General features: G+C 40.3%; 1 protein-coding gene across 2 annotated transcripts in view; it reads left to right on the top strand.

The window, feature by feature from the left end:
• Positions 1-18845, top strand: part of LOC124285554 (trigger factor-like) — a 23002-nt gene extending 4157 nt beyond the window's left edge. Inside the window, exons 1-3 of one of the 2 annotated variants that reach the window (XM_046721801.1) lie at positions 9650-9733; positions 11136-11236; positions 18359-18845. In XM_046721801.1, coding sequence (XP_046577757.1) covers positions 11158-11236; positions 18359-18546 — 267 coding nt within the window. In that variant the 5' untranslated portion in view covers positions 9650-9733; positions 11136-11157 and the 3' untranslated portion in view covers positions 18547-18845. Of the gene's footprint in view, positions 1-9649; positions 9734-11135; positions 11237-18358 lie in introns of those variants that run through there. The other variant, XM_046721802.1, reaches the window with a different exon arrangement.

Genomic DNA, 18845 nt, shown 5'->3' with positions numbered 1-18845 from the left:
ATTAATTGGTACAACAAGGACTGGTCGGCTCGGAGTCAGTATAATGTGTCTGAGTTGGGTATTCATGCTTCACTGCGGCATGGTATCTCAGTGGGCTAGCACTATAAAACCAGCTTTAGTCTGGGCTAGTACAAGCAGCCGCACATAAACATACACACGCATGCACGTCGTCATGTGAGCGAAATATTCTCAAGCACGACGTTAAACCCAATTTCACCTCACCTCATCTATTTATGCCTGCTGTGACTACACAATGCCATATAAAAAGTGACCAAATGCATCATAGAAAGTGTAATCCCAAATATAACATATGATGCATATGCCTGCTGTCACACACTATGTCCGAGCTGACCCTGGCCTTTAAATAATGTTGTCGGGTGAATGACCTGAGAGAGACGCAACTAAGCAGTGCAGGAACGTTGATTCGTCTTTAAGATATCATGTACACTACTGGCTATAAGTTCAATCCCCTTACACACGTTGAGCATGTAACACGGGTGTGCAACGGGCGTGCAAAGCGTTTGAGTCCCGTGAGTAGTGTTAGGGTTACATTATTTAATTTGTATGAATTTTAAATCGGAAATATGCCAGAGTGAGTGGGTGAGTTTAGTTTTACGCCGCACTCAGCAATATCCCAGCTATATGGCGGCGGTCTGTAAATAATAGAGTCTGGACCAAACAATCCAGTGATCAACAGCATGAGCATCGATCTGCGCAATTGGGAACCGATGACATGTCTCAACCAAGTCAGCGAGCCTGACCACCCGATCCCGTTAGTCGCCTCTTACGGCAAGCATAGTCACCTTTTGTGGCAATCATGGGTTGCTGAAGACCTATTCTAGCCCGGATCTTAGCTGTTGTTGGTTCAGGTAGCCTTCTTGGGTGATGACACGGCAGACTTTTAGGACATTTAGGAATAAGTAGAGAGCTTATCACGTTTGGCTGCTAGAGCTATATAGGTCCAAGAGGGACCCTCCATGGTGGGCATGGTGGGCATGATGGACGAGCTGGCTAAGGCGCCAGGCTAGTGATCCAGCGAGCTTGAGCTGTCGGGATCGAGCCCACCTGTGACCGGATATAAAAAACCTTGAAATCAACTTTGTGTGTAGGCTCTTTCAGTGTTGTCACAACCCCTAGTGTACAGTACACAACCCTGTGCACTTAAAAGAACCCTCGAATCCGTTGGTATATGACAAGATGGTGGCCACATGAATACGTGCAAACACCTAGTATCGGATACAGCAACGTGCAAAGTACTGTGACTATGTGTCCCAGTCCATCCAGCTGTGAATGGGTACCTCGTAAAGACGAGAAAGCTGCAAAATCTCGGTGCGCCTTGTGCCTGCAAGATTTGTTTGCTCCCCGGCGAGTTGAGGTTGATAAGACGATGTGCCATTGAGATTGACATCCAATAATGGAGGGAAAAAATGTCAGCGCCTTGAGCATGTACCAGTTGCGTGGATATGTGCCCTATATAAATATCCTATCCTATGTAGGTGTTATCAGAAGGGCTTGACTCATTATTACTGGTAGTAATTGGTTTATTCAATAAAGGGGCCACAGGCCCATTATACAGTTACATGAGTCATATCATGAAAGTGGAAAATCTGGAGCGCCATATCACTGTACAAGATACATCAATAAACATACACTTAATGGGTTGTACAAGTTTTGTTGAGGTAATTGTTACGTTGTTTGAATGCAAGGAACAAAAACTTCGCTAAACGATTTAAAATACCTGAATCGTGTGATGTGCAAAGCAATACCAGTTTATCATAAGAAGGATGAGTACAATAGAACTCAGGCAAAATTGAATGTCTGAGATTATAGTAAAAAGGACATTCCAAACACATGTGATATTCTTTCTCAATTACAGGTGTAACACAAAATGGACATAATCTAGAATTTCTTGTCAGACCAGATTTTCTTCCAGACTCTATCATTACCTGATGGCCTGAACAGCGAAATATACTAAGAGCCTTACGATAAGCTGGTACATCCAGACAAGTTAAATACACCTCTCTCTCAAAAGAAAGTTTAATGTCAGAATATAAATTCAGTTTAGGATAGGAATGAATACGTGTAAACCAAGTTTATGTATCTACATCAATACATCTATTTCTAAAGGTTCCAATAAAAGATGAAAGGTCTAAGTCTAGTTGGTTTTCCCATACATATCCAAAACCATACTTGTCTAATAGCTGTTTTACTTGTAACGCCCAAGAAGGTATTCCAATTTCTGCTAGTCTATATTGATAAAGATAAGCATTTGATAAGATTATATTGTCATTCTGTTGAATCAACCGTACCCAAAAACTGATAATTCTTACAAATTGATTTACTTTCACTGAATAACGACCTAATTCACCACGAGCTAAAATATTTGGAACTCCTCTTGGAAGATACAATATTTCCTTCAAGAATTTATCATGTACATTAAGAATATCTTGAGAAGGATGGAAACCCCAAATTTCCGTAGCATACATCAATATAGGTAATATCTTAACATCGAAAAGTTTTAATAGCACATCTAATGGCAAATTAGTATACATATGGATTCCACTTTTTAAAGAAAACAAAGCTTTCAAAGCTTGCTGCGACAAAATATTTTAAGTTACAAACCAGCTTCCAGATGATGACAAATGAATACCAAGATATTTATAAGTGGGTACAATGTCAAGAGGTGAACCATCCAAACTGAAACGTTCATATTTGCGAAGTCGCCCGGCCTTCCTGAACACAATTATCTTACTTTTGTCAGTGTTTATTTTAAGTTTCCATCTATTACAATATAAAAGTAGTTTATCTAGACGTTTCTGTAACCCGTTGACAGTCATATCGAATAGAGCGATATCATCCGCAAAAAGCAAAATAAACAACTCTATGACACCTAAGTTGACACATCGCTGACCATCTGAACCCATGAAATCGACGATATCGTTAATAAAAAAAGAAAACAGAAAGGGAGACAACTGGCAGCCTTGGCGAACACCTGTTGAACACTCAAACAATGGAGTTTACCCATCATTAAGAGAAATACAAGCTTTGACATCTTCATACATATTCTTTAGAATCCTAAATATTCTACCTTTAACGTTCCCTGTCCAAAGTTTGAACAAGAGACTATATCGATACACCGAGTCGAATCCTGACTTTAAGTCTATAAATGCACAGAAAAAAACGCGATTTGTGCAATAAAATATATTTTTCAATCAAGACATTTATAATATATATGTTATCACTTGTACGAAAACCCTTCCGAAATCCAGCTTGTTCAGGTGATAGGAACTGTTCTTCCGATGCCCAATCATTTAACCTTCTACACAATATTTTGGAAAAAATCTTACCAGAAACCTCTAATAGATATATAGGTCTGTAGTTAGTAGGATCCGCTGCAATACCCTTTTTGTAATCGTGAATAATCGTGAATAATAAGTTCATTCTTTCGGGTAAAAACCGGTTGACAGGATCAAATTAAATAAAGTACATAGTAAATAAAGACACTTTTGTGGTGCATTCTTAAAAAAATTCAATCGGCATTCCAGAGTATCCTGGAGATTTGCCACACTGCATATCATTAATTGCATAACATATTTCCTGTAGCGTAATATCACTGTCTAGGTTATTGTATACAATAATCGTTTCATGTATCAGACGATCAGTTAATGTCCTTACAAAGTTCTCAACATAATCGTAAAAATCCTTCTCATCGGGTGTTTGATATGTACTACTAAACAGAGTTTTAAAATGAGTGGTCCATACTGGAGTGTCAATTGTGGTGGTCAAACGTGGGCGTTTGTTTCTGACAATATTCCAAAAACTTCGCATGTTCTTATTTAAGATGGCACTCGATAGATTATGGTTAAATGCATCAAACGATTGTGTCGCTTTAATTGCACATAACTGTTCCAGGCAACAACGTAACTTTGTTTGTCCCTATCAGAGTTCGAAGCATGAAATGCACGGAGATAACGTCTCGCTACTGCCCGTGCATGCCAACACTCTACATCATACCAGTTATGTCCCTTTAGAAGGCACAGTTCGACTGTCAATCAAACGTCTTTTACACGAGCTGGCACATGTTTCAATTGTCCTCTTGAACCCACGGTAACCTTGTTGCACGTCTCTCCTCTCCATTGGATCCGTCGTATCAGCAATATTTACTTGGTTCCAACAATCTAAATATTCTTGACGATAGTTCTCATCCCAAACATATCTCGTTTTGGGTGATAATTGAACGTTGTTTTCTGTGACGTCGCTTAGGTTAATGAACCTTTTTATTGAAAATGTGACTGGAAAATGTGATGATTCAATTTCCGAGAGAATATCAAAGTTTGTTATTAAATGAAATGTTGAGTCATGGCACAAAACATAATCAACGACACTTTTTCCCTCGTTCGTTGTACATGTAATTTTTCCAACATTCTTGTCACAGTGACACTTTCCATTACAAATTCTTAAACCTGTTTTCTTACAGAATTCTAACAATGCACGTCCACGTTTATTCACAAATGAGTCTTGCGATCGTCTCGGATAAGGTTCGTCTTGAACGTAATCCATGTCGTCATGCATAGGTAAGTATTTAGAATCGTCATGCTCGATGTAGTCCGGGTGCGACCCGTCACCTGTTCTAGCGTTCAAATCAACATTTAATGTGATATGACAATCAGTATATAAACTACGGTACCTTTCGATATCACGTTCTAGAATATCCAGAATAGGTTCGTTTGCATGATCACTTGATCCTTCAGGAGAGAAGTAGAAGATACACAACAATATCACTGGATTGTGGGGCATACGCATCTCAAACCACATTATGTCAGTCGATACACTTTTAAGCTGTTTGGCGTACTTAAGTATATCTTCCTTGAAAAGAGCACAGAGTCCCCCAGAATTTCTAATGGCAGATCTAGTTTTCCTTCTAGTACTATAAAATTGAATAAATCCAGGGATTGAGAATATGTCATCTGCATTCGCCCATGTATCTACACATGAAATCACATGAAAACGTGTTAACAGTTTCATAAAATTAATATTTCTTACTTTTCCTTTTAGGCCTTCAATATTCCACGAGAGTAATTTCTAGTCTGCAATAGTGAGTATATTTTCTGGGCCCTGACATCCTCCCTATGCTGCCGTATCAGTTGATTCGACGCGTGGTGGTAGCGTTCTCACAATGGTGAGGTCTCCATCTTCATCCAGTTTGTAGATCTTGTTATCCACCTGTAACTTGTCATACCGAAGCATGGAAAACTTGCCTTTTTCTTTAGCTTGGGTCATGAATTTCTTTAGTTGTCGTCTGGTATCTCTAACTCTCTCTGTATAGTCCTGTGATATTCCAATTTTCTGACCTTTTAAATGTTTAGTTGCTGACAAGATAATCTGTTTATGCTTTGGATTTTTTAATGTCACTAGCACCGGCCTTGGCCCAGGAGACTTTGACGGCAGCCGTCTTACACTTGTGAATTCAATTTCATCTGTCAGTCCTGTTATGGTTTCGACCACGTTAGTTACTTTTTCTTCTGTAGTTTGTTGAGTTTGTTTTGGTGATTCTTCTATGTTGTAAAATATCAGATTGTCCTTTTTGGCATGAGACTCAAGACTGTCCAGCTTATAGGTAAGTTTGGTGACGTGGCTGCCTAACTTGGTATTTTCTTCAGTAGTAACAGTCATATCGCGCTCCAGATTTCGTACTCTCGTTGACAAATCCCGAAAATTGTCATCAATTTCTTTTCTGAAATATCTTTACTTTTTCTTTAAAAAGTTCTGTGATTGATAAGTTGCTTGTCTCCTTAGTGGTCCCGGATTTGTTTCAATGTCATTGCTCATTTGAAGAAGTAAGACGGAGATAAACAAAACAATCTTCAAAGCAGCGCCGAATCCATTTGGAGCGTGCAGCACGTGCATCCGCATGGCGGCACATCGTCGCTGTCTCCTCGCCATGAAGGAAATAAAGGTTGACTGGAAACACCCAATTCGACATCTGTACATAGTCAAATCACATCCCATTTTGACCACAGAGGTATAAAAAATGTCTCTTGTAAAATTTGGTGTTCAATTCGGCCAGCAACACTTATTATTTCACATTTAAGCCGCAGCTCAGTGGACCCCGACTTCTCATCGTCCCCGCTAGGTGGCGCTCCCATTACTGATGAAGGATGCTATTGTCAACAATAGAGAAGTCACCTGTCATCACTGTATATTAAATCTTATATATTAAAGGGGAATATACGGGTACAGGCCAAAAGCCCATCAGGACAAAAGCCCTTGGTACAAAAGACCCTCGATGAAAAGCCCCTCAAGACAAAAGCTCGTCGCTAATTTGAGCACCCCTGTCAAAAGCCCCTCGATTCATGAGTGAGTGAGTGAGTTAATATTTAACGCCACCTCGGCAATATATCAGCCATATCGTGACGAGAACAATTAATGATTATATCATATATCAATAAATTTAGAAATTAAAACCTGTTGTCGAAGAACAGTAAAACTTCTAGTGTATCACAGATATCCATTTAAAACTAGTAATTAAATATGAAACATGTTAATTAGAAATGACACGACAATGTGAAAACAGGCGAAAGATCGCCAACAACTGAAGGTAGATCACCATACTAGGGACCCTCGATTCATGTATTTCATAAAAGAATGAACATTTCTCATTGCTCTTTTATATTTTATAAAGAACTTTAAGTAGGAAAAAGTATTTTTGTTTAATAAAGTATAATATAATTTTCCTATTGCTTTTATGCATTCATAAGGTATTTTAAGTATTTTATCATATCAATTGCAATGTAAACTAAAAGGAGAAAATGTGATAATTTCTGTCCGCCACAGATAATGGATTACGCCACCTTACGGCATCAACAAAATGGATTTTCTTTACGCCTTAGGCCACAACATTGGGATGTGTTCATTTGTTTAATTATTAATTATGATGCAATGCAATTTTTCATGTCATTAATCATTTCTTGTTGATTTGTTTGGTGAAATTTATTGCAGATTCACTAAAATTATTTGCTAATTATATATTAATTATATATTATTTAGGGTCATTATATCATGAGGCAATGAAAATGTTCATGTCATAAATCATTTCTTGTCTTTAATCATATTTTCCAATTAATACATAAAGTGAGAGGCTTTTGTCATTTTTCGAGGGGCTTTTGTGCGAGGGGCTTTTGTGCGAGGGGCTTTTGTGCCAAGGGCTTTTTTCCAAGAATCTAATTTACATGGTCATCTGCCAAGTCCACGTTCTCCAACACGTTCCTTAAACTGAACTTGTCGTTTCACCGACGGCTTCCATATTGACTCTGATGTATAAATTACCTGTTTTGCCAGTCAAGTGTCAATTGTGACCTACTGGGTCCAACCAGAACCAAAATGCCTTTGTAGGCAATTTCGCATCTGGAGCTAACATTTGACAACATAATATTTCCTATCCTCGATAATCTCCAGCGTATACGTTACGATCACTCTCCACTATACCCTGGATGCATCCACGGCTTGGCCCGATAATTATATTAACTCCCTTTGCTGGCTCCGCATTCTCACAGTAGCCAATCAGCTAAGCCGGCGTCACATTCCAGCTTGACAGTGTCAACAAGGATAGCAGTTCGCAGTGCCACTCAGAGTTTTTGGGAAATCATACAGACAAATTGACAGATCTGAAACTCATTTTAAAAAAATATATATAAAAGAACTCCTTCTACCTCTTTCAGAGTACCTCTGCATCAACTGTGTTGCTAAGTTTAAACGGTCAGATAATTTACGAAGCGAAAGTGAGTTTTGTTAGTTCGCTCAACTTCCCAGCGTAGACACCTGATTGGATAAAAAGTCAGCCAAGGGAGGTAATAAAATAACCGGGCCAAGCCCAAGGGTATAGTGGAGAGTTATCGAGGATGAATAGTTCCCCACTTCTGCATAACCATGTATTCCACGACAAATATTAACCATAATCAGAAAAAAAATTTATATCCTAAGGTTATGTAGTTGGGATTGTGTTCAACCCTGGTGCAGTTATTCAATCAGAGTATACTATAATTAATTCCTATAGCTTCTGATAACCTAGCACATAAGATACAGTATAACCAGAAATTATTGAGAATTTAAAGATTGTACATTTTTTATTTTTTTAACTCATTACTCGCGTACTAAATGTGAATATTAGCAGCACATAGCTCCAGATTCAAAGACAGGTGAACAGTTAGTATTTTGTCAAGTCACCATGGGCAGCAATGCAGGCTTCAATGCGGCGGGGCATATTACTGATCAAAGAAGTTAGAAGGTCGTAGTCCATGCTGTCCCAATATCGGACCACCTCTTCTTTCATTTCAGCAATATTTGTCAGATTTTTCTTATTGACACTTTCCTTCATAAGTCCCCAAACATTTTCTATTGGATTAAGGTCGGGGCTATAGCTTGGCCAATCTAATAATGTCATATTTTGGGTCCGAAACCAGGCCTGTGAATGCTTTGAACGATGTTGTCGGTCGTTGTCCTGCTGGAAAATCCAAAAATTTCCATAGAACATGTGAGCAGATGGAAGTAAATGTCCCTCGAGAATATCTGTGTACTGCTCACTGTTCATATTCCCTTCAAATACATAGAGGGGCGTTGCCCCTAACACAGATATGCCACCCCACACGTAAAATTTCGGACTGTACTTTGGGCGCTGACACAAAGGTTTTTCAGTTTGTTTGGTCCAGAATTTCAGTGTATTAGGAAACAGCCACACAGAACTTTCATCTGAGAAAATCACATTGTCCCAGTTAAATTTTCTATGCTGTAAGCACCAGTACAACCTCCGCTCCTTTTGTTCAGGTTTCATGATCGGTGATGGAATTCCTCGACTTTTCTACCAACCCATTGCATGCAGCTCAGTTCTAAGTGTCTCCTTACAGGCAGCCACAGTTCCTCTATCAATCACATCCAGTCTTAAGTTTTCTTAACTCCTTCGTTTGTTTTTAGAAACAAGAATACCAAGCCGCCTCCTGTCACCGACAGACAATTTTCTGGACCTACTTGCGCCTCCCTGGTGCTCAATGCCATATCCATTTGCAATATTTTTCAAAACATGATAAACAGTGGACAAAGGGATGCCTGTTCTACTTGAAATCACTATAGCTGATCTGATGTCCTTGTTATAATACTCTAAATCATCCATACTGAGGATCACTGAAAATGTCGTCTTCTAGCAAGTAAACAAAGGGGCATAACTCTTCACAAACTAATGAAAAAGGATAAACGGAGCTGTCTCTCTTGAATGATACCAAGCACTTGATAGCTGTTCAAGGTTGTTTATGCTGGAAATCCAATTAAACATATTCCTAAAATTCTCAATAATTTCTGGTCATACTATAGCACTCTCAAAATATTCCCCTGTTAAACATTAAACAACTTAAGGTGTTCAATTGAAAGTGAGTGATCAATAGTCAGAAAAATGTCTCATTACAGACGTTAACATTCACTGCTGTTGGCAATGTCTGTGCGCATATTCGCAGATGTTGCAAGTTTTGTTTTTAAAAAAAAAAGAAAAAATACGACGCGCCAATGGCGATGTTGTTAAAACGCCCACCTGACATCACGTACCACCCCAACGACGCAATCGTCAGCGATCACCTCCATTAAGACCACCTTATTCAAATTCGAGGAGGTCATGGAAACAGGTATTTATAGGTGTGGACCACTGAAAAATACATTCCAGGGATTGGTTTGCTGTGAGAGTGTGTCCAGCGTAAGTCAAACTTATTTTTTGTTTCATCATTTGACTCTTCTGCAAATTGTTTCTGTTTGTGTTACAGATAAAATGTAATATGACGTCATCGAATCCAAAATTAAGTTGATCCATGTTCATGATATTAATCACTTAAACCCAAACATACAACTTGGAAAAAGAACCTGCTGCAACAGGTTACATTTGTAACGAAACGAATATATGCGAAATCGTATGAAATAATGACATTTGCGTGCACGACATTAACGTGCCATTCTATGACGTCATTTGAATTAGCGGCGTCAGCAATTGGATAATCAGCGTTGGGCCTCTGTCATGTTTTCTAAATGAATAGAAGTTCACTCTCGACTTCCATGAGTGAGCGTCCGAGAACAGCGTTTTGGAACGTCCTGATAAGCGCTTCAGATACGTTAATGTCTTATTGTTTTGGTTTTGTTTTTTGGTTTTGTTGTTTGTTTTTTGTTTTGTTGTTGTTGTTGTTGTTTTGTATTTTGTGTGTGTGTGACTTATAGTTTCTTTTCAGATCAGATAACTGACGTGAATCAAACGGTTATATGATTTACACACGGAACAGTACAGATGTGTGTGATATCACATTAAGTACGGTGTCTCAATTATTTTTTAGAGGGAGGGTTCAGAGTCCCATGGGGTGGTGTCTCAAATACTGGGCCAAGTGTACTTCACAGAGTCAATACTATCGACACTTGAAACAACCATTTGCCTGGTAATGTTTCTTTCTGATGATGATGCGCGTTTTCATCATACCAGGATTGTAATCGAGTTCCTCCAACAGCACAACGTCCAAGGCCAACAGACCTGGCCAGTTCTGAACACGTCTCGGACATCATTGATAAACATGTTCGTCTGAGTCAAACATCCACACAGCCACTCCCAATGAACCCGTGAAGATCTGGGTTAGCATTGGTCTTCCGAAACCTAACCTTGTCGTAGGAGGCTACTGACGGTAGTGCATGGTCAGGCTGGCTCACTTGGTTGACTGCGTATATCGATGCTCACTATGTTGATCACTGGAATGTCTGGTCCACACTGGAGTCTTCACAGACCAGCGCCATATAGCTGGAATAATGATGAGTTTGGCGTCAAACAACAGACAAACACTCTCAATGGCATTGGTGCTACTCTCGCTTGTGAGTAGAACAACATGAGTCACGTTGAATTTGGCTGATGACCACTGAGCGAATTTGGCCCATTCATCCCAGCCTTGGGATTTGGGCATGTACAGCGGAGTATCATTTGTTGGATAGACTTATGCAAAGAAACATTCATTGACATTGCAACTCTAACTGATTATCTGATGTGAAGACCGACTGAGACGATGATGTTCTTTTCTTTTTAAAAAGAGAAACAGCATTGAATACGTGTTTTGTTCCATACATTTCAGAAAAGCCAAACGAACAGTCACTATGAGGACCCAGACGCTTATGATCATGGCGGTAGTGCTGGTATTTGCCTGTTTGTGGCAAACGGGTGACGCCCTGCCAGGTGAGTTCAAAGTGTCCCTTTTTTACATCTCTCGAGAAATGCAAAATATATGTTCCGTCGGTCAAGGCTGGTATGAGTGTGCATCTGATGTCGGTAACCGTTTGAGTTTTTTTATGTCTCAACCAGGTAATCCTTCTCAAGCGCTGTAAAGTTAAATCGGCTGACACCGCTTGGACGATACCTTGGAAGCTATCTCTCTGTATGTGTGTGAGTGTGTGTGCTTGTGTTTGTCTTTTACGGACTTTGGACAGAAACACGAGGGAAGTTCAATTAAAATGGATTAACTGGTGGGCGTCCAGAAAGTGTCTGATAAAGTGTCGTTTTTCTAAGGCGAAATTGGATGGATAAAAGATATGTTTTTGCTCCACCTTGTACAACTGGTAATGGACACTCACAAAGAGTCCCTGAAGTACGTAATGCCCATGGTTTCACTTAGTGTGCAGTAGGTTTCGATAAGTTGACTATTGGATAGTGCGCTTTTTATTGGTAATTGGGTAATGACCGCGTAATGTGTAATAAGAAAATATTGTCTTCGCTTTCCGAAAACCACAACGATTCAGGTTCAGAGTCCGACATTTGTTTGCGTTTTTCACTTTACTTGTAGGAATGTCAGTATCGGGTTCGCGCTTCGCTAAAGTATTGAACGCTTCGTTCATAGAACCCATGAAATAAGTCATTCTGTCCATGCTAGCCTCCATTTTCGACATAAACGTACACGGTACTGTCGAAATCTCACGTCTGGCTTGCTGATGGTTTGTCTTTGCAAACCTTCTGGGTGAGTTCCATTGTCAAGTTGGTCATTATCGGACTACATGGTTTCATCCGCGTCGCAATCCGCCATTTTGCTTGTGTCAGATCAGCACGGTGACAATGCAATATTTTGACTAGATTCTAATCGATGAGAGTACAGTGAAACTATGCTTCAACGTTTGTGTACCCCATGGTTTCAACAAACCAAGAAAATAACCAGCTAGATGAAGCAGGTTCTGAGTTCATCTACCGCTTCACATGAAGAAAGGTGAACAGCGTCTGCTCACCTCGAAGCTAACGGCGCAATAAAGATAAAGGAAGCGGTCGCTTCTCACGTAGTGACGTAATACTATGACGAGGTAGAATTATTGTGATAGTATCCAGTGTCAGTTTGTCAGTATGCATTGTGGAAGTGATCAATTACTGTTCAGTTTTACCTGATGATGGGGCCAGCACAAGCCCTGAAACGCTGTACTCAAGAATAACAAGAAGATATAACCCAGGAAAAATCTCTATGTTCATCAACAGATTCATATCCAAATTTTCACCGCATTAATGTCGTATAAACATTACTTAGTGCATAGTTAAAAGACACTTTTTCAAACTGGAGCGCCATTTCAAGAAGGGGCCAAGAACGAATGTTCAGTATCCCTTGAAGGTCCAGGTTATAATTGGTCTTCAGCAACCCATGCTTATCAGAAAAGGCGACAAATGGGATCGGACGGTAAAGTATGCTCACTTATTACATGAAATGAGCTGTGTATAGAATCAGTTTGCACACTCCAAATTTGCTTTTGAATGTACGTACCGGCCAACCAGGAACGGTGTAACCTACCATCATGTATTATCTCCGATCCAGTTCATCACATAACAAGTGTACTACTTGTTAGGGTTACCATGTACATGCCCATTGTGGAAGTGTACTTACTAGACTAGACAATGGCATTATGAATGGATAGCCAGTAGTGTTACATGGTATCGGTGACATTTCAAATATTTTTGCTTTATGCATAGTGAGTTGAGACTAATGTGTGTAGGCTAATGACCAAACACCGTGACCACCATACACAAAGTCCATGGTCTAGACTACCAATTGCTAGGCTTCCATCGAAGGTGCGTTGGCTGAGTGGGTTAGACGGCTTACTTTGTGTGCTGGCGATAAGGTGCTTGACTCTTAGGGTGTGCGTTACTTAGTGTACGAGGTGTACTTACTCCCGGATGGGACTCTACCCAACAAATGTACTAGAATCTGTACTTTATAGAGAAAGTATAATCCCAAATCTAACATGTGTCACACCGTGACCAGTTGCTTCACTTGGCACACTCTTACCCGGGATTGTCATCGATATATCGACATCGGGCAATGGACGACAATGTGATATTCTCATTCCATCTATGAAACTAACAATATTGTTTCTGGTATGTACGTATTCATGCTTGTACATGTGCATGAGGCAACACATGCTCGTATGATGAGGACGAAACTGCCTTGAAGTGACACCAAGCGAAGATGAAGGGATGTTGCAGTCGTTTCTACTTCAGTTTTCAGGAACTTAACACGCGTGAAAATGCATCACTATATAGCACTGACACACTGGCAAATGATACCTTGGAACTAAATAAAGTCACGACTGATGTGATTCAAATGTTTGCTAAATTAGTTTGTTGGGTTCAGTTACTTCTGTGGCCTGCCTTTCACTGCAGTCGAACCGGTGGCTATGTCGTTTAGAGCGGCCGCATGAAGACAGAAAAGTTCACTACAGAAAGAGGTCAAAGATGGTTTATCTGTATGGATGAAACGGTTATGAAGATTCAACGATGTATGTCGTAAATTATACGTTATGATACAGATTCCCTCATTTTGAGACTGAAGAAATCAAATCTTGTCAAAGTATTACAGAATTACAGGGACATATTCTTGCATCATACCTAAATTCATTTAAGGTACTGGATAGGCCCAAATGCTTGTTCCATGAACAGTAAAAAAGGGGGCAAGTCCTTTAAGTGAGTGAGAGTTAAAATTTATCGTCACATCGGCAATATTGCAGCCATATCGTGACGAGAACAATTAATTTTATACATAGTAAGTAATGGTAAACTGTAAAAACATGTCAACGAAGGACAGTAAAATAACTAGATTATCACAGATTCGAATTTAAAACTAGTAATTAAATCTAAAACAGTTTAACTATAGATGACAATACAGATTAAAACCAGGCTATAGATCACCAACAACTGAAGGTAGATCACCATACTAGGGACCATGGGAACTTACAGTACCTTTGCTTCCTGCATGGGCCCTAGCTGGATGGTAAGTCTTTTATAATGTGCTCATTGCTCCATCATGGTCGCTCATACTATCTACCACTGGGTTATCGGACTGAATCTGCGAAAACAGAATATTACACACACAGTCGCGGGAAAGACACAAGAAAGTTGGTAAGTTTGTTATTTAACGCCACATTTAGCAATATTCCAGCTATGAAGATGGCGGCAGTCTGTAAAGAATCCAGTAAGGACCAGACAATCCACTGATCAACAGCATGAGCATCAATCTACGCAACTGGGATACGATGACATGTGTCAACCACGTCAGCGAGCCTGACCACACGATCCCGTTAGTCGCCTTTACGACAAGCATGGGTTACTCAAGATTAATTTTAACCTGGGTCTTCACGAGTTGAACAACAAAAGAGAAAGATAAAGAGCTGGAGAAGGTTTCACTGTATAGCATGGTCATATTGAATTACTTTTTAGTTTTGCTTTTTTTAATAACGATAAACATTCAATGAATAAGGACCGGGATGGAAGAAGAGTCAAATAAATCGTAATTTCGTCTTGAGCAGGACGGAATATTTACAGGAAGTTTAAATGTCATGCAAACGAATAGATTCGGTTTTTGACTCACTGTCACTTCAACACGCACTGTAATAATGTAACACGCACTGTAATCATGTAACACGCACTCACTTACTTGTATTGAAAATTGAATATACTAGCAGGTACCTCCTAGTCAATGGTGCAAGAATCGCAAAATATACGAACGTCTTTTTCTTACATTTGCCAGTATTGAATATCCTTACCTATCATTACGGAAAAGTCACAGTGACATAATAACGACAGTTTTATGTGGGATGTACCTTGTTTGAATGAAACGCACTCTGAAGTTTTCTCTATAATCCTACTTATTGTCACTGATTAAACCAGATCAGAACAGTAAAAGCAAAGTGAGAACGAAGAGGAGTGTGTTTCTTGCAACTTTGGCTGCAGCCAAATTTAAGGGTGCGTACTTTTCAGGTCATGTGCTTTGTTTAATATGCTTTGAAAGTGTACAATATTGATCGAAACAAACAACTACGTTATATTTGAAAAAGGAGTGGTTTCAAGCAAAGTAGTATAGTGCAGGGACTGTCAGACAGACCGGTTATGACCATGTATCGGTATCGTGAACAATATATAACTTAAAGTCATTAAACCGTATTATTTTCCGTTCCTTTCAGCCCTTTATTCATTGCACAAACAATAAATGAAGCAAGCCTAAATTATCCTCAGGTTCAGATTCTGAATGTCCCATCTCACTTGGCACCCTGTTCAATTGAAATGGAGTTCTTATATAGTCTGATAAATCTAGTTATTACTCTGTTTTGGGGGATTCGCTGGTGTGTAGTGTACGTCGTGTCATTCTGTAGGCTTACTAGACCAAACCCGTTTGCAAAAATGCACATGTATTCTGTTGGCTAAAAGTCTGGGTACTATTCTCGTATATTCAGTGATATGATATCTGGTTTTTGTTACACTTCACTACAAAAGTATTAACCGTTACAGGGCCTTGTCCATTTCTAAATACAATGAATTCTATTCTCAACGTTATCATTACGTTATTTACACGTGCACTCAAACAGTTGCGATGTTATATAACACGTACGTACTTTAAATAGTCCGTAGTATCGAGATGCAATCTGTTAAGCAAACCGCATGCCCAGAACGGCTGAATTAGGCATTTCCTCTGACAGGTTTTTGACCCGCGTCAGACTCTGGCCTGAAATCTGACACGCGAGAGGTGACCCGTGAAAGGTGGTAAAGAAAAATCAGAAGGTACTGTTGCGTGATTGACAATGTCAATCGAGATAAGGGTGGAACGTTACAAGAAATCTGATGACAAATAACAAAATGGTTAGACAGAAGAAAACATGAAAGTAACACGGAAACGTCTGTCTTTTTCGTCCAATACAGAAACAGGTTTTTGTGTTTTAAATGAAGGGTGCCGTGTAATGTCTCTTTAAACGGTATCTTAGTGATGATTTAACAGCTTACGCACATATTTCATTTCAACATTTTCCCAGCCTGGCAGTACAAGTTGTTATGACTTTACTTTCGAGAATGAGCCAGTTTTTATGTCATTGTCGAAACAATAAGAAGATATTGCTATAAAAAGGACGACTACTTTCGTACCCATGCCCACATTTGATTAAACAATTGATAGATTAAGTTTAGTTTTACGCCGCACTCAGAAATATTACATCTATGGCGGCGGTCTGTAAATAATCAAGTCTGGACCAGACAATCCAGCGATCAATAGCATGACAATCGATCTACGCAACTGGAATACGTTGACATGTGTCAACCAATCAGCGAATTGGTCGCGCGTTTTCTGGTGACTCCCTCGTATTCTCCCGGCTAGTACAAGTCCCTAACGCTGACCCGGTCCGGTAATGTTTTCTCTGTTTTACCGCGACGTGCCGCCGACGCTGGTGATGATTCGACTGATTTCATTTTGATGGCTTTGACAGGTCTTTTGCCCACGAGTCTGGTGACTTCGTTGTTGATGACATCCACCACTCGGGGCAAGCGTACAACCCATTCCGTGTTTCTGTTTTTGGGATCCATTAAATCCTGCGAGTACTGATGTGAGAACAGACGTTCGGCTAAGGTGCGATTGAATCTCTCGACTATGGCTTTGCTTCCGTGAGCTCGCACCACGCCTCGTCTCACCTGGACTTTGTGCTTGGCCAGCAGTTGTGACATGGCTCCCATGAAGTCGCGTCCGGGATCGATTTGCAATACGGCAGGACAGGCCAAGCGACCGCGTTTGTATATGCGTTCAAAGGCTTTGGCGACTTTGTTCGAATCTTTCGTTGTCAACGGTTCGGCTTCCTTGTAGTCGACGACTGTCAGGGCATACTTGTAGGTTTTTCGTCTCACCCTGTCGTGAGGGAGAAACAGGAGGTCGGCTAGGTGGAAGTGATTCAGCGTTGAAATGTCGAATTTTCTTCTCGGGATGTATCGAGGCGCCGGCAGGTTGACTTGACGATGGCCCTACCAATATTGCGCACGATCGTGCGTTGGTCGTTCGTGTACTCCAACGGGATCTGGAAAGCCAGTCGAGCCATGCCGGGGACGATGACGTCGTTCGCGCCCTATTTGGGGAGTCGAACCAGCAGCGTTTGGTTTTGATCAATCATGCTCGGATTGTGGGTGATCGTCACCGACTGATGCACGGCTTTGACACCCAGGGGTTCTCTCGATCTTCGGAAAGGATCTAGCTTTCGTCCGTATTGCGACATTGTTTATATTGAGTTTAATATCAAAATATAAAATTGCGGACGATATTCCCGAGTCCTGCGTTTCATTCAGCTAAAAACAACTCTCGCCTCGATAATATATAACAAGTACTAAAATACGTTGGATTGTTAGCTTTTTGCCAGACCGACCCCACTATTTTAAAAAGTGATTAGGCCTATTTCCTAAACTATTTGACCGATTTTCGTGAAGTTTTGCATGCATCTCGGCAGATGGTTACGCTATAGCAAAACGGCATTGGGAACACTCTCGATGACTTCATTAGATGAATCAAGACTTAATTACGACAAAAAGTTGGACATTTTGCCTTTTCCCGACCGACCCCATGCTCACTTAAAAGTCAATATTTCAGAACCTATTCGACCGAGTTTCATCAAATTTTGCATGCACCTCAGTAGTAGTATTCACAATGGGGCTACAGGATTAGGGATTTCCCGTGGGCTCCTGTAGCCCCATTGTGTATACTACTGAAGATCAATTCTAACCTGGATCTTCACGGGTCTCAATTAAACAAGACAAAGCTTTTCTCTTTGTGTGATACTGATGTTATGTGAATGCATCTTTGTCATTGATAACGTCACCTTGCCATCAGGGTAATATCCCATTTTGGCGGCTGTTTTCTATGATACCATATCTTTGAAGGTCTGATCTACGAGGGCGAACCCAACACGATGGATTTTAAAGCCATAATTGCGTACTTCGCAATAACGGGTTTTATAGATAGGTGTTCTACATACGTCACTGCGTCGCCTTTGTTTCGTGGTTACGGAATATTTTCTCATTTTCTCACAGGCACGCAACCTACAACAACACCTGCACCACCAGGAAAACCTGGTCCACCTGCTGGCGGTAATGTTGATGACGATGACGACGATGATGGTAATGATGACGACGGTGACGATGGCGATGACGATGGCGATGACGGTGGCGATGGCGATGACGATGGCGGTGATGATGGAGGTGATGATGGGGAAGATTAGAGATAAAATTCAATGGACATCACTGCTATAAAACGTGTCGGTCTCAGGTTTCATGTTGACTGGCTTCCCTTCAACCAACATTGCCGTTCAAGGAGATTTCATCTAATATAAAGGACATAACATAAGTAAGCAGGATAAAGCTTATCTGACCTGTTATTTGTGAAAAAAAAAGACGTACACTTTGCACACAGTGCCTATTTCTACTGTTTACAAAGATAATGTTTGTTCAGAATTGTATCTTCACTATCACACACTGTGTCTACGTCATTGTCATCATGTGAAATAAACACCTGACCGTC

The sequence above is a fragment of the Haliotis rubra genome, unplaced genomic scaffold (assembly GCF_003918875.1).
Source record: "Haliotis rubra isolate DU_JTF1 unplaced genomic scaffold, ASM391887v1 Scf362, whole genome shotgun sequence".
In the NCBI taxonomy this organism is placed as follows: domain Eukaryota; kingdom Metazoa; phylum Mollusca; class Gastropoda; order Lepetellida; family Haliotidae; genus Haliotis; species Haliotis rubra.
Note: the sequence above shows the minus strand (reverse complement) of the source record. Positions and strands in the feature narration are given on the sequence as shown.